Source organism: Sinocyclocheilus grahami, unplaced genomic scaffold (genome assembly GCF_001515645.1).
Source record: "Sinocyclocheilus grahami isolate Dianchi unplaced genomic scaffold, SAMN03320097.WGS_v1.1 scaffold223.1, whole genome shotgun sequence".
In the NCBI taxonomy this organism is placed as follows: domain Eukaryota; kingdom Metazoa; phylum Chordata; class Actinopteri; order Cypriniformes; family Cyprinidae; genus Sinocyclocheilus; species Sinocyclocheilus grahami.
The window spans coordinates 1173883-1197640 of NW_015505402.1; the positions used below are offsets into that span (position 1 = coordinate 1173883).

Sequence of the window (23758 nt, forward strand, 5' to 3'; positions counted from 1 at the left end):
AGCTGTGATATACTACCATTTAGTGTAATTTTCTTTCTTTTTCTTTTTTAATTCAGCAGTGACATTGAATTGGTCAAATCTGGCTGTAAATAGTCACAATGCCATTTAAAAAAGAAAAGATGCTCTTTGCAGACAGAAGGCAGTTAGCATGGGCCTCAACCAGCCAAACTTTGAACTAAAACAGGTTAGACAGGTTAAAACTTCTAGCAGTTCTTATGGTGAAAACTAATCAAGATAAAATGCTTTGAAACAATATTACAGTCATAATCTAATTCTCAAATCCCATAATATATAAAGTATGTTCATGTTGCTTTAAATAAGCGTGATAACAACTAGGCTTGTTCTTGGATGCTTGGCCTCACGGTTGGGACAATTTTAGATAATGATGTCTGAACTGGAGGCAGTTAATTAGTCAGCCAGTGGTATGTTAATCTATGTATCTGCAGAGACCACATTGATATCTCCAGCTTTGTAGATGTAGTGAGAAGTGATGTGCTGGAGATACATTCCACTGCAGATATGAGATGTGTTTTGAGGTTTCTTTAACACAACAGTCGAGGTCTGGTAGTTGGTCTCAGATCAGTGCACGATGAAGTGTTGAGAGTGAGATGCTCAGCATATCAAGCCACACTCATGTCACGAACCGCTAGCAGACGAGAGAGCTGCTGACTTCAGAAAAGTCTAATCTTCTCAACCTCATGGCAACAAGTCTTATCACTAACACTAGACAGCAAATGTTAGATGGAGAGAGTGAAAGAACGAAAGACACAAAGAAGAGTCCGAGCAAGCAAACATGCCACAGGGGTTTGTATTTTCAGGCATTTGCTCACAGATCTACAGAGATTAATGATAAAGTCAAGGATATCAGGCTTTACTTTTCGCGTGTTCTCACTTGGGGAATTTCTTTGAGCCAAAATGAGAAACCTCCAACATAATAAGAAATGTGTTCTGAGTAGAGCTTTCAAAAACATTTCCATTTTTCCATTCTGATAATCCCACATTATTACAGAAAGCCTTTGTTCTTGCAGAAAACACGTCCATCACCCCTAACGCTTCAAGATAATCTCCTTAAGGATAATGTGTAATAATAACTTGTAACAATAGTGAAAACATAAGTTATGAAAGGCTTTTTTTGTGTTTTATTAAACATGTAGCTGCCAGTTGATTCATTGTTATTAAAGATGCAACAACATTAAAATTCTGATATTAGAGTATTATTATTTTTTTCTTATGCCCATTAAAAAATAAATGTTTTTAACATTATTTCTACATTAAAAATAAATTATATACAATTTTGTCTAAATAAAAAATAAAACACTACAAACTAAAATCAATTGCTTTAAATTCAATGAAAGGTAAATGTAGGAATCACAACATTATATTATATAAACATGAAACATATTTTACATTATAATATATTTTTTGATATATAATAATTAGATGCATTTGCTAAAGGTTACATTTATAGTGGTAAAAACTATTTAATATTAGTCCTTTACAGCAACAAAAGCACTTTAAATGTGAAAATAGAGGAAATGAACAAGAACGATTAAATATCCAGTACTGGCTACTACAGAATAATTAGGCTAAAAAAAACAATTTATAGTGCATCCATTTCCTTTTGTTAAGGAAAGCGATACATTTAAGTAAAAAAACTGCCTAGAAATCCACCACTGCATTGCAACAAGCTAAAACACACTCAAAACCAGTGGTAACAAATTACATATAATCTGCATTACATAATAAGATTCCAAAAACAAAGTACTTGGAATTCGATTATATTACATTTGGAAATACCTGTAATTACACTACAATTACTTTTTTATAGATTTATTTGGGTCAGTGTTAGAGGCCAAGAGTAGTTGTAAGTAATATGGGGAATTTGTGAAATGTCTCAGCATCATTATTTTTTACTTATTTTAGTTTCTGGATCATTGAAAGCTGCAGCTGTTGTATTTTTGATATATAATAATTAGATGCATTTGCTAAAGGTTACATTTATAGTGGTAAAAGAACGATTAAATATCCAGTACTGGCTACTACAGAATAATTAGGCTAAAAAAAACAATATATAGTGCATCCATTTCCTTTTGTTAAGGAAAGCGATACATTTAAGTAAAAAAACTGCCTAGAAATCCACCACTGCATTGCAACAAGCTAAAACACACTCAAAACCAGTGGTAACAAATTACATATAATCTGCATTACATAATAAGATTCCAAAAACAAAGTACTTGGAATTCGATTATATTACATTTGGAAATACCTGTAATTACACTACAATTACTTTTTTATAGATTTATTTGGGTCAGTGTTAGAGGCCAAGAGTAGTTGTAAGTAATATGGGGAATTTGTGAAATGTCTCAGCATCATTATTTGTTACTTATTTTAGTTTCTGGATCATTGAAAGCTGCAGCTGTTGTAACCTCTGGAAGAAAAAGCGGGGTCCTGCTGACAGCACTGCACTAATGAGCCGCTGTGTGCGTGTCTAAATGCCTGTTACTCTGCATGTTTGTGCATACAAATGTTTATTTTTGTGCCTCACACACACACACAGAGCCAAAGAAACACACAAGGGGTCAGAGGTCAGCTGGCTAATGTATCTTCCATGTGGCATCGGAACAGGAATTGAAATATTCCAGGCTATGGCTGTGTGAAATTCTCGATGAAAGAGGGGCAACATTGCCGGGATGCTTCCCTAGTTGCTATGCTCTGACTTGTTTGGGCATCTGTTGTGCTCTGATTATGCAAAAAAGACATGCAGATAAACATCAGTGCAGATAGAGAAAGGCTAAAAGCGGCGTATCAGAAGAGCAAAGGCAAAATCTGTTCTGTCCAAGACCACCACTGAGGGGATCCATAGCAGGAGGTCCACATACCCACAAGGCAACTTCTCCTCGTCTAGAAATAGACACTATTAAATGTAAATAGACAGAGCAGCAAACTGTTGACGCATGTATTTCAATTAAAAAACCAAAGCGCAAACATGCTAAAGCTAACCGTTTTAACCACAGTCACAGCTTGTTTGAATATCGAAAAGTCAACTGTGGGTGTAATGCAAGGATATTTACGAGTCTATTTATATATATATAGTCTAAATGTCCTGTGCATGTTTTAGGGTTAGTTCTTGTGAAGGGGTTGCCAACTTTCTATACAGCACATATGCATGTGAGATTGATGCCTGCAGCTAGAAAAACAATCACTCCTTGACTGAATGAAGTGCTGAAATGCATACTACTTCATTGCATCAGTTAAAAAAAAAAAAAAAAATTGTAAAAACTGGTCATTACTACACAAGATGATTTAATCGAAGGTCAAAAATGTAAAAACTGACCACCAAAATTTTCTGAAAAAAAAACAAACATCAACTAAATACACCAACTGTAATCACTAACTCCACATCATCTATTCTTTCTTTCCGCTTATATCACAATGACACCTTTCTAGAGCGATAGACCTTTCTAACTGTAATGTTGTAATAGACAATCAAAACATGGAATCTGTTCAGTGTAATACAAAACATGAGGCTGTTGTCAACATGAACCAAAAACTATCCAGTCTGAAAAAAGAAACATACTTTTTAGCAAGTGAAGGTAGAAATTGAATTGTTTAGCAATTCATGAGCATGTAAGGTTGATTGCATTTGATTGACACAGCAAACACTAACATAATTAGGTAACATGTATATAAATAAGAAAAAGTACAAAAAGGCACACTGATGAGCACAGTAGAATTAAAAAAAAAGGGGGAAAAAAAGAAGAAAAAAACTCTTCCCCACATCTAAGACTTTCCAAAAAATTATGTATCAGAAATAGAAATCAAGCTACTTATGACTGTTAGATTAATATCCTGGTACAGTGTTAAGAGTTACATTTTAAATGCATTGCTTTTTTTTGTACAAACTAAGAGATGATGTGGTAACCGATAGCATGTCACAGATGCCATCTATAAATCTTAAGTTACATTTAACCTGGAATATTCTTTGAAAACCCGCTCCATTACTGCAGAGTATATTTCGTCAGAGTGGGATGTGATTGGCATTCTGCAAAGGTTTAATAATTGTTTAAAGGGATAGTTAACCCAAAAATTAAAATTCTGTCATTAATTACTCACCCTCATGTTGTTCCAAACCCTTAAGACCTTCGTTCATCTTCGGAACACAAATTAAGATATTTTTGATGGAATCTGAGAGCTGTCTGTCCCTCCCATAGACAGCAATGTAATTACCACGATCAAGGTCCAGAAACGTAGCAAGGAGATTGGTAAAATAATCCATGTGATATCAGGGGTTCAACCGTAATTTTATGAAGCTACAAGAATACTTTGTGTGCAAAAGAAGAAGAAATAACGACTTTATTCAACAATTCGTCTCCTCCGCGTCACCCTAGCATCATTTTAGAGAGTATCCACTGAACGTAAATTGCGTACGCTGTTTCGTGTCAGCTGGCTGCGCCACGCGGATACGTTGTTTTCGTAAAAAATCAAAACGTAAACAGCGTATCCGCGTGACACAGCTGACACAAAACAGCATATGCCGTTTACGTTCAGTGGATACTCTCTAAAATGGCGCTAGGGTGACGCGAAGAATGACAGAATTTTCATTTTTGGGTGAACTATCCCTTTAACAGATGTGTCAGTTTGGCCACATATGCCGTATATGAGAATGCCTTTCTATGTATATGACTGAGTTCGGCACACAAACGAAATAAGGAAAAGTACTGTTGTAATCACTCTATTGCTTCAGAAGACCTGTGAAGTGTCTTTATGCATATATGCGTTAGCAATGAGCCCAAATGAAATACACAACACAGGATAGTCAGAGGTATTGTGTAGTAGTCACAATAGATAAGGTAATAAATGTCATAATATTTTCAGGAGTGTAAATTTACATGAAGTGTAACGCTTTGGAAGCGAACAAGGTCTTCTGCAGGACAATCTGTTTTTAAAGTTTTTAACAAGCAGTAACCGTTCAAAGATTTCAAAACACTCCTCATTTATAACATGAGATGTGCGTTGTGCACTCTGTACTTGCATTAAATGGGACTTACATTAAACTAAAAGAACATTAATGTTTTTAAATAAAGCAACAAATTGGCATGGCTAAATAGGAGAGCTGTAAAACTTAAAAGCAAAATAGGGCAAATAACTCATAAAAGGCAAAACGTTCTTATCTTAATTCTTATCTCACACTTGTTTCACAGTAACTGTAAGAGCCAAGAAACATTGGATTGATGCTTCCATGTATCTTCTGAACATAAACATTCCTTTTTCTTTTCAGAAAAATACAACTGTCAAGTCAAAAATTCATCCATTTAATTTCTGTTCATTTGAACTTATAAGAATGAATTTCCAATCTAATACAGATGGAGCTTTCTCTCATAGCACCCACCCACAGCAAGATTTCGAGAGATGGCCAAAGTGCCATCGATTGGTTTGACACAAACACCTTGTAAATCTTAATCTTAAAAAAAAAGTATGTTTACTTCTCCAATCATTTAGCACGCTTAAACCCCGCCTATTTCTTACAATCCGACTGAAAGCTCATATTCAGATCTGCTTCCATCCAATCAACAAAACAATGGTTATAACCAAGGCCCAACCTAATATATTTTTTTCTTTCGGATGTACACCGCAATATGGAAGAAAACACCTGTCGCTACTTCCATTTCATTGTGACTTTAATACTTCACAACATTCCCTTATAACCGTGTTCTTATGTGCACAAAAAAGGTTGTTACACAATTTCCACCTGATTACACTCAACAGGTATGCACATAAATTTGATCTTACTGTCTTTCTAATGTTAATAAATCCAGATTATTCTACATAAACATGTCAAGCCATTTAATGGCTTTTAAAATACAAAATAACACATTTTTATGCAGAACCGATTCCAGATCTAATTCTTGTAATTTTTTAATGCAAAATTTTGGGTTCTCTTAGTTGTTCAAATGTCCAATTACATGTAAAACGTTTCGGCTTGAACCATTTACTTGGAATTCGATTATATTACGTTTGGAAATACCTGTAATTACACTACAATTACTTTTTTATAGATTTATTTGGGTCAGTGTTAGAGGCCAAGAGTAGTTGTAAGTAATATGGGGAATTTGTGAAATGTCTCAGCATCATTATTTGTTACTTATTTTAGTTTCTGGATCATTGAAAGCTGCAGCTGTTGTAACCTCTGGAAGAAAAAGCGGGGTCCTGCTGACAGCACTGCACTAATGAGCCGCTGTGTGCGTGTCTAAATGCCTGTTACTCTGCATGTTTGTGCATACAAATGTTTATTTTTGTGCCTCACACACACACACAGAGCCAAAGAAACACACAAGGGGTCAAGTAAAAAAACTGCCTAGAAATCCACCACTGCATTGCAACAAGCTAAAACACACTCAAAACCAGTGGTAACAAATTACATATAATCTGCATTACATAATAAGATTCCAAAAACAAAGTACTTGGAATTCGATTATATTACATTTGGAAATACCTGTAATTACACTACAATTACTTTTTTATAGATTTATTTGGGTCAGTGTTAGAGGCCAAGAGTAGTTGTAAGTAATATGGGGAATTTGTGAAATGTCTCAGCATCATTATTTTTTACTTATTTTAGTTTCTGGATCATTGAAAGCTGCAGCTGTTGTAACCTCTGGAAGAAAAAGCGGGGTCCTGCTGACAGCACTGCACTAATGAGCCGCTGTGTGCGTGTCTAAATGCCTGTTACTCTGCATGTTTGTGCATACAAATGTTTATTTTTGTGCCTCACACACACACACAGAGCCAAAGAAACACACAAGGGGTCAGAGGTCAGCTGGCTAATGTATCTTCCATGTGGCATCGGAACAGGAATTGAAATATTCCAGGCTATGGCTGTGTGAAATTCTCGATGAAAGAGGGGCAACATTGCCGGGATGCTTCCCTAGTTGCTATGCTCTGACTTGTTTGGGCATCTGTTGTGCTCTGATTATGCAAAAAAGACATGCAGATAAACATCAGTGCAGATAGAGAAAGGCTAAAAGCGGCGTATCAGAAGAGCAAAGGCAAAATCTGTTCTGTCCAAGACCACCACTGAGGGGATCCATAGCAGGAGGTCCACATACCCACAAGGCAACTTCTCCTCGTCTAGAAATAGACACTATTAAATGTAAATAGACAGAGCAGCAAACTGTTGACGCATGTATTTCAATTAAAAAACCAAAGCGCAAACATGCTAAAGCTAACCGTTTTAACCACAGTCACAGCTTGTTTGAATATCGAAAAGTCAACTGTGGGTGTAATGCAAGGATATTTACGAGTCATTAAGCAGACTATATATAGTCTAAATGTCCTGTGCATGTTTTAGGGTTAGTTCTTGTAAAGGGGTTGCCAACTTTCTATACAGCACATATGCATGTGAGATTGATGCCTGCAGCTAGAAAAACAATCACTCCTTGACTGAATGAAGTGCTGAAATGCATACTACTTCATTGCATCAGTTAAAAAAAAAAAAAAAAATCATTTTAAATGTTATACTGAAGGGCTAATTTAGTTTCTGTCCTCTACACTAGAGAATTGTGAATGTAAATAGTGGAAGATGAACAGAGAGCAGTGTTGTTATTGTTAAATAAAAACTGTCAAAAATAGTTTTCGGTAATTGAAATAAAACGGAAACAAAATAAAATGTAAGTATTAGCTGAAAACGTAAATAACTGAAATAAATAAGCTGAAGTACTAAAATGACTAGAACTTAAATAAAAATTAAAGCTATTTAGAAGTATATTTAAAACATCTAATAAAATGACAAAAGCACATAACAAAATAAATAATATTAAAAAAAAAACTGGAAATGTAAAAATAATATATACTTTTAATATCACGTAAGTGCTATGATTTTAAGGGTTTTTGTATCGATGCAGTAAAAGAAGAACCATTTTGGGTTACCCAAAGAACCCTTTTGTTTTTTCAAAAGTGTGACGAATATTTGAATAATTTAAAGAACTTTTATATTATAAAGGAACTTTTGTGCATGGAAATGTTGCATGGATGTCAAAGGTTCTTCAAGGAACCATAGATGCCAATAAAGAATCTTTAATTTTTAAGAGTGTAAGAGATGCTTGGCAATCCTATCGGTGTGCGTTTAAAGTAAGTGTTTGTGTCAGTGTGCATTTGCAGTCACCCTGCTGCTTGATAGCATGCAGGGATCCGAATGTGTGATGATTAGAGAGTGGATCTTATCTTATGCACAGGGGCACGATTCTGCTTTTGTACTGTGCCAAACCCCCTTCTTGCCCACCTGGGCTGGGCTGGACCTCCTGCAGCTTGGACGACCGCCATGTGTTAGACTTCACTGGTTTGGAACCGCTGCGGCATCTCTGGTTTAAACTGAGGAAGCGAAGGGGGAAAAATACTCTCTTTCATATCTCAAAGCACCAAGACAGAATTACGCACCAAGCCAGCACACACACTAAAGCCACATCTCCACATGATCAAACAGATGACTGATTGCACAGGCCTCAGGGGAATGAGAGAAAGGGGGGGATAAAGAATGAAATGGGTGGTGGTTTTGCAAAGAAGCTTTGCACCTCAATGACATAAAATCTGTGCGTAAGAGTGTGTGACAAAGAAGGCAGTGAGACAGAAAGGTTTTGATTAGAGAGCTGTTTGTGGTTTTGGGTGCATGGGTGTGTTAGATTGGAAGCTGCCTCCATTATACGGAAAGCAACGTGAAGGCAAAAGTCAGAAAGAGAGTGGAAAAAGAAACGAGACTATGTCCATAAATGTGTGTAGAAACTAAGCAGGTCCTGTGGGGGGCACTGTAACCGTGTCTTGGGAATATGATGTAAACCTTATTGTCTTCTTACATGTGAGCTAAATATAACAGTTTCTTCCTAATACAAGAATGGTTAAAGGTAAAGTATGTAATTTGGCACCACTATAGTTACCAAAGGAAACTGCAAAAATAATGATTGTTTTTAAACAAGTTCCCAAACACTCTGTCTCCCAATGGTTGGGCAAACAAATAGTCCCGCCCCCAAATTCATGCTATTGGTTGAGTTGCATTTTTAGGTGTGTCTTGGTGTTCAAACCAAAAGAGCAATGTTTTAAAAGTGCCAGACACTTGTTGGGGTTTTTAAATTTGTTTTGGTATATTAAGTTGGGATAAAAACATATTTTAATATTTTATCACCTTTAACTATTCAGATTTGTTTTGCCTAAATGCTGAAATAACAGACTGTACTAAATAACTGAATTAATAAATCAAAATAACTCAATTACACGTGCCATCTCTCATTACTAACAAAACCCCTGGTGATCATTATGAAACATGAACTGTACTGACCGTTACCTTTAGTTCTGAAATTCAGCTGTTATTTCCTCAAATAAACTCTTGAGATGTGAAACACTGAGTTTGTGCAGCTTGTCTGGAAATTAGACACTGGATTTTATCATCACAGCAAACCACAAGTGGTGAAACTCAGCAACATGGTCTGGCGCTCCTCAGGGTTATGTCCGCGGTCCAACTCTGTTCTCACTCGTCACTTCTTTACTGCAACAAACACATTACTAAATGAATCACTGATTGACACAGCAGTCACAAACAGTTATGAGGCTGTGGCCAAAAATGATATCACAGAAGGCTTAACAAGAATTCAGACTAGTTAATGAGTTCACACGACAGTCCATATGCAAAAAGATTTTGTGTTTAGTGGGCTACACATTTAATTTACCTTACCTAGTACAAAAAACACAAATCCACCAAATTTCTATGCATTTCTGAATCCAAGCATATAAGTTAACTCTTCAACTTGACCTCATGAACATAACACAGAATCGAAATCACTCAGATCATAAACGCTTCAATGGATTAGCTGCAGCAGCGAAGTAAAAAAAAGTACCAGTTTCACGGCACTCTCACCAACACATTAAACACCATTAATGTCTGACTAAACTTGTACTCATATTTTACCTCACATGCATTAAATCTATTTAATATATCATTATAGTAAATATTATTTATAGCTGGTATTTTTAATGCTATCTAGAGTCATATGTCATATATGAACAGATTTATTTTGTTGGACTGTACTTTCACTGTTATCTCTACTGTATTGCATTTTAAAATCATAGCAGCTGGCAGCGTCAAGTTATAATTTCAATATACCTAAGCTTTTTTCTCAGAAGGCACTGTGCCATCACTTTTTAACACCACCTACTATGCCCATATTATATGTGTATATGAGGTAAAGGGAGAAAAGATTTAAAGCATTACAAAGTTAATGCAGGAAACCTTCTGCTTACTTTTCATCTGTCAAACTGTGTTTATATATAGGTGTGTGTGTTTGATTAACACATTTATGTTTAATCTAATGTTGCGAGCAGGTTTCTCAACTTGTTGGCTTTGATTGTGCCCTTTTGCACCTTACCCTGAGTGCTCCCCATGGGTTAATGCTGGGAGGTTACAAGTTCCCTCCTCTTTTCTCTCTCTCCCTCCCTCCCTTCCTCTCAGACTCTCGCTCCGCTCTCTAGCTCCTCTCAACTGAGTAGACCAAAGACCGACCCTTACAAGCACCACACAGGTTTATCATCACCAGAGAGAGCACAGAATCAACAAGGAACGGTCTTTCAAGCACCATCAAGAAAAGAGATCTTGCAAACTCAAGTCAGTGAGTTCTACCATGAATGGAAAACTTCACGTTTGAAGATGAAACTTGGACTAAGTGGATTAAATTGATCTGCATAACTGGTAATCTCTCATCTGACACGCTCTCATTGACGTGAACATTCAGGAAAGGAGCAATTCCATAGCCTTTTCTTTTCAACCCTACATTTATTGTAAAGTGATTTGGAGACTGTAAGTACCTGATCATGGCTGAGGAGAGACTTATTCACCTGTTGAATACAACTTGGATGGTTATTCTCATGCAAGGTTAGTTAGCTTGTTGTCTTTTATACTCTCTCACTTTCATTCTAAATGAAGCATTTCAAGACACTATTTAAAAAAAAAATAATGAAAGTGCATGATCATACGATTGATACATTTAAATCATAAAATGTTTTTTATATTGTGACCCCACAAAAAAAAAAAAAAGCTTTTGGAGTCATACAATGTCCTTTTTACCCTCTAAAACAGGAGTTCTTAATCCTGGTCCTGGTCTCCCTTATCTGACACACCCAATTCAGGTCTTGGAGCCTCTATTAATAAGCTGATGATATAAATCGGGTGACTAAAATAAGCAAGATATCCAAAATGTGCAGTTCTTCAGAACCAGGACTGAGAACCACTGTTGAGAAGAAACCAAATATGCTTATCTGAAGAACCTATCAGAAACATACCTATGATTAAGTTTTATGGCACATTTGAAAGAATGAATCTTATGTCTTATGGTATTCATGTAAATGCAAATAATCACAAATCTGAATTATGAGAATCTTAAGTATAAGCTAGCTTAAGAATGGCTTATTGTTAATGTGTGAAAGTATGAGAGCTGCCAAGCAAAACACCTTCGTTATCGAGACCAACATGTCTGAGCAATTTCTACTGTATCAATGTTATACTGCTTTTTTTTGGTCTGGATTTCATAAGAGTAATTAAGATCTAAAGGATGACAAACAGCTCTCAAGGAAAGGTTCAGTTAAAGTTTTATAGGTAATTCCAGTTTTAATTAACCTTAATAAAACCTATGACAAAACTAAACTTGTCCTTAAATTGTTAAAGAAACATGCAACTCGCACGCTTACAACGTTTCTGAATACTTAAGCTGATGTTGGTGGGACATTTGTGCATGTGTAAAACATACAGTGGGCTAAAAAATGCTTCTGGTTTGCATGCAAATGATATAATCAAAATATAAATTGAAAATGTTTGAATTGAAGCCCATATTCTTAAAAAAAAGTTTTTGCAGCACCTTCTTATCAACTACTGTATTTTCGCTATATGTATGGTCTACAAAGTTCTTTTGACATGAAAAAAGTTCTTGATGTTACATTTATAGGTTCTTCAGATCAGCATGTCAGTTTCTGGCTTCTTTAAAGCACCACACAGATGGTTTTCTAAAGAAATAAAGAATAAATGTCAGTTCAGGAACTTTAAAAGGTTCTCCAACGGCATAAGGTTATAACTTTCATTTTTAAGAGTGCACAAGTAACAGAAATTTGGCTTGTTCTCCAGGAAAATCACCGTAAGTTAGTCAGGTGAAGTTGAAAGAGCTTTAAATATAAATAGCAAAGAGTTTGGCTCGACACTGTGATCTTACTCTCACCTATCCCCATGCACCACTCTTTTTCACCTGTCAGTCTCCTCCACGGGCCCCGGACCCCCATTTTTGTTCCAGGCTCTTTTAAAGTTAGCAGGGGTGTAGAGGAGGCCATTGTTTCCTGTGAAAGCAGATCACAGCTGTGGAACTAATGCCACCATTAAAATAATGATTAGAGTAACAGGCCAGCGCCATTAACGACCCCTTCTGTTCGTATGCCATTTAGAGCCTGTTTTTCTTCTACGCTCCCGTTCTTTTCAGTCAGGGATGGTTAGGGTGATGAAGAAAGCAATTGGCTTCTGTTCTCACTATCAGGCCGCCTACAGAACGAGAGAGAGGGAAAGACTGGTGCAATTACACCCACCTCCAATGACTCATGGCAGTTACCCATGACCTCAGAGGTCAGTATGTGTGCATTTATGTGCCTGTACGGTCTCTTTTCTTACAAAACATGAGCTTCTTTCATCAAACAGCGGAATTAAATCTGTGAAAATGATTAATATCATGCCCATGCACTTGATTAATCTGCCAAAATAGATGCTAAATGCAACAATGTATTGTAGTTGGCTGTTATACTTTGTCTACTTTGATTTAAAGTGGAAAATTATTTAACACAAGGTGATTTTATAAAAGGTTACGCCTCATCATTGATTAAAAAAAGCATGAAGGCTTTCCAGTATTACAAGGAATCGCCACCATAATTTTTCCAGCTGTTTGGCATTGTCTGCTCCTCTCATTCCACCGTTGTAAAAATATGTCTGCTTTGAGATGCATGAGTAATATTCATAAGCAAACAACATGAGAGAAAGGCTGTCAGCCATTTATAAATAAAAGGAGGCCCAGTGCTTGTCAGAGAGACTTTCACTGATGCACAACATTTCAAAATCATCAATCAGCTATAGCATAAGATCACACCAGTTACGGTCTCGTTAACTGATTTGGTATGTGGTCAGTAACAGGTTGGATTACTGCATATGGTTGACTAATGTTGGTGAATTAAAAAAAAAAAAACTTTTCCACATTTTGACATAACATATCCCATATACATGATATGTATAATATACAATACTATTTAAAAGTTTGAGGTAAGATTTTAATTTAGATACATTCATAAATGACAAATGTATAAATTCTTAATTTATAAAAGTAAGAAATTTATTTGTTTATATAGCAGGGATGCTTTAAATTGATCAAAAGTAACAGTAAAGATATTTATAACGTTACAGATTACTTCTATTTCAAATAAAGGACTTCTATTTTTTCAAGCTTATTTACAAAAAATCCTGACAAAATTTTATCATGGTTTCCACAGAAATATTAAGCAACGCAACTGTGGTTAACATTGATGATAATAAAAAAAAATTCTTGAGCAGCAAATCAGCATAATACAATGATTTCTAAAAGATCATGAGTCACTGGAGTAATGGTGCTGAAAATTCAGTTTTGCATCACAGGTATAAATTACATTTTAAAATATATTAAAATGGAAAACAGTTATTTTAAATTGTAATATTATTTCATAATATCACTGTTTTACTGTATTTTTGCACACGAAAACGGCATATTATATGCACACCAAACACGTGCGTATCATATGAACGCCAAAGTCAATTTTTGCATATCAACACCAAGTTTTCCGTTTTTATTTGGCATACTATTTATATGCATTTTCATGAGACTGGGCTCACAAAATCATACCATCATTCATGTGCAAGTGATATTAGATTAAATGATTAACGCCAAAGTCAATTTTTGCATATCAACACCACAAGTTTTCCGTTTTTACTTGGCGTACTATTTATATGCATTTTCATGAGACTGGGCTCACAAAATCATACCATCATTCATGTGCAAGTGATATTAGATTAAATGATTAAATATCACTGAAATAATGCAGTTTTTTTATTAGGGTGGAATTTGGCATGACACTTACTGAAGTTAAAGTTAGTGTAACACAATTAAATGTTAAGATAATTCGAAAAGTACAAAATCATACCATCATTCATGTGCAAGTGATATTAGATGAAATGATTAAATATCACTGAAATAATGCAGTTTTTTATTAGGGTGGAATTTGGCATGACACTTACTGAAGTTAAAGTTAGTGTAACACAATTAAATGTTAAGATAATTCGAAAAGTTGTGTTCAGATCAAGGTCAGAATTTCATAAAGTGAACTGCATTTCTGCCATAATTTGCCTTAAAGGGGTCATATGACGTTGCTAAAAAAGAACATTATGTTGTGTATTTGGTGTAATGCAATGTGTTTATGTGGTTTAAGGTTCAAAAAACACATTATTTTCCACATACTGTACATTATTGTTGCTCCTCTATGCCCCGCCTTTCTGAAACGCGTCGATTTTTACAAAGCTCATCGTTCTGAAAAGCGAGGTGTGCTCTGATTGGCCAGCTATCCAGTGCATTGTGATTGGCCGAATACCTCAAGCGTGTGACGGAAATGTTACGCCCCTTACCATATTGTGATGCCGTGTGTCCCGACGCGACAAGACAAAAATAATAAAACCCATTACAAACGAGGCAATTGTTGCATCCAGCGGGGACATAATTACTGATTATAATGACTTATTGTAGAGTGGGCGACGGCCGGCGGGCTTGTGGCAACCGGCTGGACTCCGCTTCGTCCATGGTGAAAGCCGATCCGGCGATCCACGGCGCGAAGTTGATGTATTTCCTCAGCGACCAGCTGTTGAGTTAACCCTAGGGGAAACCGTTAGTTTGAGGGAGAAGCTTTCTCATAATCCCTTATCTAAATGAAAACAACTGCTAGATTAAGCAGGTTTAACGTTCATGAAAAGACAACAATGCTGCAGAATTGTAAGGAAGTTGAGTTAAGAGAAGAATTCTGGGGGAAAAATAGCACACATACACCCACCATTTCTTACATAGATGGAGATATAACTGCTCTGTACACAAATTGTATTCACATTTACTTGCACGTATCAACAGACAAACATATTCTCCTACTCTTTTCATAAACATATGCACAGCAACACAAGCGTTCACACACCTTTGTTGCCCCTAGCGCTCATATGCATGCACACACATGCAGACTTGACTCTTTATAGGAAACTTTACCTTTCTGTAACTGTACTTCATCAGACAAAAAGATTGTGACAGAGGGAGAGGGAGAGGAAGCAAGGAATCTGAGCTCTATCCAAAGTAAATGAGGTGTAAATGGGAGTTTTTTTCATCAGGGAGCAGTTATCAAAGCAGGGGCCGGTGGGAGAGAGAGGCGGATGAGCGGCACAAAGGCAGCTAAACATTGAAAAGGGGCCATTTCATGCATGTGGCAATACTGTAGTACAGTGATGATGGTAAAAAGCATCTGCTAAAAGCATAAATTATTATTTATTATTATTATTATGATCCAAAAGTCTGAGAACACTTAGAAAATCTTTTTTTTTTAAAACATGGAAATAAATGAAGGTTTAGGATTTTGAAAATGTAAAATAAAGTTATGATGTAAAATGAAGAAATGTTATTAAAACAAAATACTATAAACGAGGCTAAAATACAATAAAAATGTGAAATTATTAGTATTAATTAATAATTAACTAGTATTAATTCTAATAGTATAATTAGTAAATATAATTTTTTTCAGTTTGACTTCAAACAATTACTCTAAATAATTTATTAAATTAAAAATAATGCAAAACAGAAACATTTACACTTGTTTAAGTGATTTATATAACTTTTCAATTTCATTAAGTTGAAGTACTAGCCTAAATAAATAAAACACTATTAAAACTTAATAAAATTTAAAAAAATTACCAAAAAAAAAAAAATTACTAAAACTTCAACTATAATTAAAATGAAAACAAAAACATTTTAAAAATAAGGTTCAGAAGTGATGAAACTTAAAATGAAAATTTAAAAAAAGTATATGACTGATATTAAAATAACACTGGTTTGACGTGACTGAAAATGAGGCCATGTGTACAGTCTGTTGAATATTTTGGACTTTCAACTAGACTTTTTTGTCCTTTGGAATAACATGTTTTTAATGTTTTATTGAATGAGTGATCAAAATTGAACCTGTGTCTCTCACGGTCTCATTTTCATTCACATTATATTAAAAAGGCAATGGCAAATGGCAGGAGGAACAGTGGTAGAGAGGAAGGGGATATTTTATTTTTGGCCACTCTTCAGTAATGACGCATTAGGGGTGAGAGAGAAGCTGTCCAAATTGAAATGACAAATAAAAACAAATACATGAAACCGACGGAGGTACTTTTGCTAGCCTCACTTCTTCTATAAATCAATGTCTCCAGTGTGTGTGTGTCTGGGGGTGTTGAATGGTTGGAATATTAGGACAGGTAGTTTACTTTGGCTCACACTAAAGGGAATTGCCTGTAAGCAAAGAGACCACACACACATTCTACCACAGCGCCCTCTGCTGCTCAATATCATGCGCTGCCGCGTTGACTGCGACGCGGTTGGAGATAGAAAGATAAGAGAAAGAGAGAGAGTGAGATTATAACAAAGATAGGATCGCGCCGTGAAATCCTCACAAAAGTTACACTATGTATACACTGAGCTAGTCCTATAACCCAACACGACACAACCACAGCCCTCCTATTAACCAATTAAAGGGGCGTCTCTCTCTCTTTCTCTCTCTCTCACACACACACACACACACACACACACATATATATATATATATTCGATAACTCACCGTGAAAAGTGATCCAAAGGCAGTCATTTTCACGAATGGGTGATTTTTTCGACATTAGCGACAGCGACCGTTAGCGTTACAAGGGTTAACTATGCAAATACAGGAGCGTAATATGAAAAATTCTAACGAACAATACAATAACTTTCGACGATTATACAGGCGTTTTAAAACGTGACGTTTACAAACAGGTTGAGCACTTTTACTTTTAAAACGGTAATAACAGCAGCTTTCAACCCAAGTTCACAAAGCGCTGCCCCAGAGGTCTTGCAACAGGCAACCAATCATAAACTGAAGAACTGTGCCTGCCTCATTAAATATTCATGAGCCCTGAACTCTTGAGAGAAGCAGTTGAAATGGTCAAACTAAATAATATTTTAGAAACATACGTTCTTACAAAATCTAACCACCCATAGTAAAGTATTAAAATTTGAAATATGGAAAAACTAGGCTGAAAATGACCCTGGCTTACAATTTCAAGTGTGAAAAGCCCAGAAGCTATATATCTCTACTGTGTGTATGACGTCCAAGTGATCCACATGCAGATAGTAACATAAAACAGGCCTGCATTGAATAAAAAAAACATACAAGAGAACCTCAGCTTGATTAGAGGCTGCTGAACCATCAAAACAACCGTAAACAGGCGGCTGAAAAGCATGCTAACTCTATCTAGCATCTGATTATAAGTTCCATCGAACTGATTAAAAAACAAAGAAATTAATACATGGTGATATATTTGACCTCAAATCAAAAGAACAGAGAGCAAAGATACATAACACTACCATTCAAAAGTGTTTTTTTTAGTATAATACTAGTAATATAATACTTTCAAATAATACTTAAATATTACTTTTAAATAATACTTTTATTCAGCAAGGATACATTCAATTGCTAAAAAGTGACAGTAAAGCCATTTATAATGTTAAAAAACATTTCTGTTTTGAATAAATGGTGTTCTATTGAGTTATTCAATAAAGAATCCTTAAAAAACATATCATGGTTCCTGCGTAAATTGTGGTGAACTTTTGAATGGTCGTGCATATTGAAATGATTTTTTTTAAGTATTTGCACTTTAAATTAAATTAAAAACCTCACACCTCTAAATTATCATTAAAGTATTTCCTGGGTTTTGCAAGGAAATTTACTTAATTATCAAAATAAACTATCATGATGCAATAATCTTAATCGTCCTAAAATAGGCTTCATTTTCTTTCGATTTCAGGGTGAAATGTGACTTAGACATGTTATTCAGCCTGTTTGTATTTGGAATAATGATTTGACATTTGCCACAAGAGTAAATGAAGTTGTTTCTCTCCTTCCCACCCTTCTCTTTGGAGCAAGTTTGATAGAAGGGCTCATGTTTTTGTGTCCACGTGTAGTGAAGCACTTCTCAGCATGCAACTTCCCAAAGTTCTCCCTCTGCTAATGAGGTTTACTACACCATATATCTATAATGTTCTTACTCAAGAACAGCTCTGTGGTGAGGCCAACAGCAAGGAGATTTACAGATCAAACAAAGATGCCCAGTGCCATGTTGACAAATCTCACTACTCGTGAGCTGGAACCCTGTTTGCTTTTCTGTCTGTTTTTTAAAAAAAAAAGTCAAAAATTGTTGTTTTCATTGGCCAGCGCCACATATCCCTTCCCATACCCTTGAAGATGGTGTCTGATTGAAGTGACATGCCAAACCTCTGGCCTCCCGCCCCTCACCACAAATCGTGGTCAGAGCAGGATTGGGATCTATATATGGCTCTGATAGACCTCATCACGTTTCATTACACGGAAAATTACAGAAATGCAAAATCCTTCAACCACTTCCAGTTCAGCAAATTCCTGTTTATGGACCGTAAAAGACCGTGAAGTGAAAATGCTCCTCTTAGAGGTTTTTTTTTTTTTATTGCTGGAGGTACCAAAGCTTTTTGAAGTGTCTGAGGTTTTAAAGGTTTAATTTATTCGGAAATGTGGTGGCAGAGTCATGAAAAGAGATCAGCACATTATTGCAAACTTAGACCTTATGGAATGATTTCAATGAAGCCCTTTGGATTTAATATATTGGCAACTCTTACAAGCAACAACAATCCACATAAACTGTTAATTGGGACTAGTTTAAAACATATGACATGCAACTACACTTTAAGGAAATATTTATATTAAAAACATTAACATATAAAAACTTTTTAGGATTGAACAGGATTTAAAATATCCTTTTTTTTTTAATAAAAATTAATTTTCTTTTTCATTACAACTTCAATAATGAAAAGAAAACATACTTGATATAGTTCACCCAAAAATGAAAATTTGCTGAAACTATAGTCACCCTTAAGCCATGCAAGATGTTGATGAGTTTGTTTCTTTATTGGAACAGATTTAGAGAAATTGTGCGTTATATCACTTGCTCACCAATGGATCCTCTGCAGTGAATGGGTGCCGTCAGAATGAGAGTCCAAACACCTGATAAAAACATCACAATAATCCACATGATTCTAGTCCATCAATTAATGTCTTGTGAAGTGAAAACCTACATGTTTGTAAGAAACAAATCCATCCAGGCATTTTTCAAACCATTGTTTTTCTGGCATAATATTGCATTTTCCAGTGAATAAGTCATCTCATCTGAATTAGGAGAGAAATATGTCAGTGGATTTTGACGTGAGAGGACAACAGGATGGACTTTTTCACTGGAAGAAGCATTATTAATGGTTATGGACTTATGGCAGGAAGCGACAGTTTGAAGTTAAAAGCGCCTTGATGGATTTGTTTCTTACAAAAACAGCTTTTTCGCTTCACAAGATATCAATTGATGGAGTGAAGTCCATTATTATGGATTATTTTGATGTTATCAGCTGTTTGGACTCTCATTCTGACGGCACCCATTCACTACAGAGAATCCATTGGTAAGGCAAGTGATGTATTGCTACATTTCTGTTCAGATGAAGAAACTCATCTACATCTACACTCTTAAAAATAAAGGTGCTTCACGATGCCATAGAAGAACCTTTTTGTCTAAATGGTTCCAAAAAGAACCTTTAACATCTGAAGAACCTTTCTGTTTTAGAAAAGGTTCTTTGGGGCGAAAGAAGGTTCTTCAGATTACAAAAAGGTAAGAAAGAGATGGTTCTTTAAAGAACCCATGATTGAATGGTTCTTCTATAGCATCGCTGTGAAGAACCTTTTGAAGCACCTTTATTTTTAAGAGTGTAAGGAAGACCTGAGGGTGATTTTTGAGTTTATTATTTTAAGCAAGATTAGGTCAAAACCTAAATCACACTTTCATATAAACTAAGCTTACATGGAGAAGATGTAATAACGCAATGTCCGCATTAACATACATATAAAATGATAATTTCCCTGTCTCTCCTCAGTTTTGTGTGTGAGGGGCAGTAAGCTGTGGGAAGTGCCCACTGCCCCACTCGTACCCCATGCCAACCTCAGCATGAGACTGTTTTGGGAGCCACAGTGCCAGACTCAGCTACGCCATCTACAGAACGAAGCAAGAATCACAGCCACCATACCACCCAAACTGGAGGGCCACTGGGTGTCAAGCAGGTAAGAGACCAAAGACTTTTGACCCAATTTGTTTCAATCCAAAATCCTGGTCTTATTGTAAACGAATTGTCAGTGCATATTATCAGTGTTGAGAAGCCTACTCTGAAACTGAAGCCTGTGAAACAACAAGCCAAGCGTCATTTAAAGTAGTTCAAAGTTCAAAGTTCAGTCATTTTGTCTCATTGAATATCCTTCACTTAAAAATGCATCACATTATGGAATTAAAATGGTTCACAACTGCCATATTAACTAGCTTTTTGACTTTAAATATTGTTCATTTCTTCTCAGATGTGAAGTGCGCCCCGGCCCAGAATTCCTCACTCGATCCTACACATTTTACCAAAGCCCCACACGTCTCTTCAGGGCCCTCCAGCATTATTACTCTGACAGCGAGTGCCACATCCCAACCTACTCTCTTGTAATCAGGGGTAAACTGCGGCTACGCCAGGCCTCGTGGATCACCCGTGGAGCCACTGAAGCAGAGCACCACCTCCATAAAGTAGGAATGGTCATTCACAGCCAGAAGGCCGTTCATCATCTCTCTACCCGCCTGCCCTCTTCCTGCCTGGGGCTCAAATCTGGAGGACACCTGATGCCTCATCGCTTCTATGAACTCTTCAATGCCAAAGCAGAGAAAGACTGCCTGGGTGCTCTTGGGTTCTCCATGATGGAACTGGAGTTGCTGCGGGTGGAGACCCATCACCATCGGCACAGCAGGCCGGCTCAGGAGCTGTTCTTAGGGGATGTGCACACAGACTGGAACGAAAGGGTGCATCACAGACCAACTGGTTATCAGGAGCCCCTGCAGAATGCTATGGTGAGAGTTAAGACTAACATTTTTTTTATTTTTGCTTAAAAACTGCTTAGGACTGCTAAGATAAAATGCTGACCATATTCAATAACTACACTCTTAATTACTACACTCTTAAATACTCTTAAAAATAAAGGTTCTAAATTGGGGATTTCAAAACAATGCCATAAAAACATGGGTGCCCAATCCAAGCGTTCAGTTCCAACCCTGATCAAACACACCTGTCTGTAATTATTGAGTGCTGAAGATCTCAGTTAATTCAGTTGGGTTTGATCAGGGTTGGAGCTGAACTTTGTGGGAAAGTAGATCTCCAGGAAGAGGACTGGGGACTCCTGCCATAGAAAAACCATTCTGGGTTCCTCAAAGAACCTTTATCATCCATAAACTCTTAAAAATAGAGGTTCCAAAAGGAAGTTTTCACAATGATGCCACAGAAGAACCAATTTTGGTTTCCCAAAGAACCTTTTAGTGAACAGTTTTTAAAAGAGCAATTTTAGTGTAAATAACATTTTAATACAATAAATAAGCTTTTTTTCCCCCACTATAAAGAACCTTTTGTGGAATTGAAAGGTGCTGCAGATGATAAAAGGTTCCTCATGGAACCATAGATGCCATTAAAGAACCTTTATTATTTCCAATCCACAAGAGGTTCTTTATAATGGAAAAAATGTTTAGATTAAAATGTTCTTCTTTTCTCGTGGAAACCATGATCATTTTTTGAGGATTTTTAGATGAATAAAAAGAACAGCATTATTTGAAATCTTTTGCAACATTTTAAATGTCTTTTCTGTCACTTCCAAAAATAAAAATAGAATTGACACCAACCCTAAAATGAACAAAATCCTTGTTTTTACTCTCAGCACCACATCCACCCATGCCCAGTGTGCGGCCTGGTATACCGAGCCTCTGAACAGCATCCACCCATCCTTCCTCCATCCCCTTCCATCCCTCTGGATCTAAATGGAAACTGGGTGAGTCAACGCTGTGAGTCCCATCCAGCCGTCCTCTTCCTCACTCGCCTTTTTGTTTTCAATGAAGAGCAACGCACTTGGGAGGGGACCTGCCAACATTACTCCGACCCAATGTGCCGCCAGCCCAGCTTTACTCTATTGGCATCAGGTCATTATGTTAAAGTGGGACAGTCTGCTAAAGTACGTGGGGCCACCGCGCTCGTCTTTAAGGTGACACGAGCAAAAGTGATCGTGTATGACCAAGCACTGCTGCGGGAATTGAATTCGATGCAAAATGGGAGATGTGGGCAGCCGGGTGGGTGGGAGATGGGCGTTGAGCAAGACATAACCTGGACGAACGGATGCGACGCATTGGGGATACAACTTCCGCACAAAGAGTATGAGCTGTTTAAGATGGGGATAGATAATAAAGGGCGCCCCCTGTTGTTTACTGGGGAAAGGCCCACGGATGGATCCAGCCCCGATCGACCTGCAAAAAGGCCAACGTCCTTTCAGACACCAATGGTGCAATGCAGCACAAGGGTTAGGGTGGATCCACACTACAGCTCCTACAGTGATCATTCAACGGGACCCAAGATAAGCTCTGCTAATGCACTGCACTCTTCGTTGATTCTGCTGTCTGTTCTAAATGCATGGTGCTGGAATATTTATCTTTTCTAAATATGGCGTGCCATTCACGTTCACTGATCAAATTCTGACCCATTTATTACGGGCATTGTACAATCTGATAGACTGGAGGAGGATTGTTCTCTTTGGTGCTATAACAAAACGCTTGCTGCAAATGCTCTGAAATATGACACTTTTTTATCTAAGAAATTTTCATAAAGCAAAATTTTTTACATAGAAACCTCCTTTTATCATATAGTATATCAACAATAATTTTGATGTCTGTCGTTTGGAGCGTTATTTCATATGAACTCCAGAAGAATGCTACATGGATATCTATTCAAAACCTGAATGTTCTGTAGAAAGTATATTTGCCAACATTCAATCAAGATAAACAGTTACATGTCAAGTACTTCAAATACTTACCAGTGTACAACCAATGATCATTACTCAACAGTCATTATATCTGCAATTCTTCAGTTTTAAAACCAGATATGGGAGATACAGATAGACATTCAGATTCCCTTTTGACTGTAAATGAAGAAAGAAGATTTCCACACAAAAAATAACCAATACAAACACGCTGGAAATCAAAATGCCTTTTTCTGATCTTGTATGTACTAATTATAAGTGCATATATGGACTACATTCAACTTAAACTACCCTGTACTCTTTTAATATTAGGCTGTTGTCTTCAAGACAAGGAGACTTAGCTAATTTTTGCCATCTAATAAATTTTATGTAGCTTTAATCTTCTAATAATGGTGAGGGTGAACATATTTATTGCTACCATTAAAGTAATTTTGATAAGAAACGTCATGGATGCTTTTTTTGAACATTGATTCTCTATTAACATATCTACATATTAGTGGTGTCAAACGATTAATCGCGA

The 23758-nt window shown here is 36.5% G+C and overlaps 1 protein-coding gene across 1 annotated transcript; it reads left to right on the forward strand.

Moving 5' to 3' along the window:
- The first annotated feature begins 10543 nt into the window (after positions 1–10543).
- On the forward strand, positions 10544–23432 carry LOC107596791 (protein APCDD1-like). Its single transcript, XM_016287605.1, has 4 exons — positions 10544–10912; positions 20295–20478; positions 20767–21295; positions 22150–23432. Exons 1-4 carry the CDS (start codon positions 10852–10854, stop codon positions 22918–22920), a joined length of 1545 nt encoding a protein of 514 aa, XP_016143091.1. The 5' UTR covers positions 10544–10851; the 3' UTR covers positions 22921–23432.
- The last annotated feature ends 326 nt before the right edge of the window (positions 23433–23758 follow it).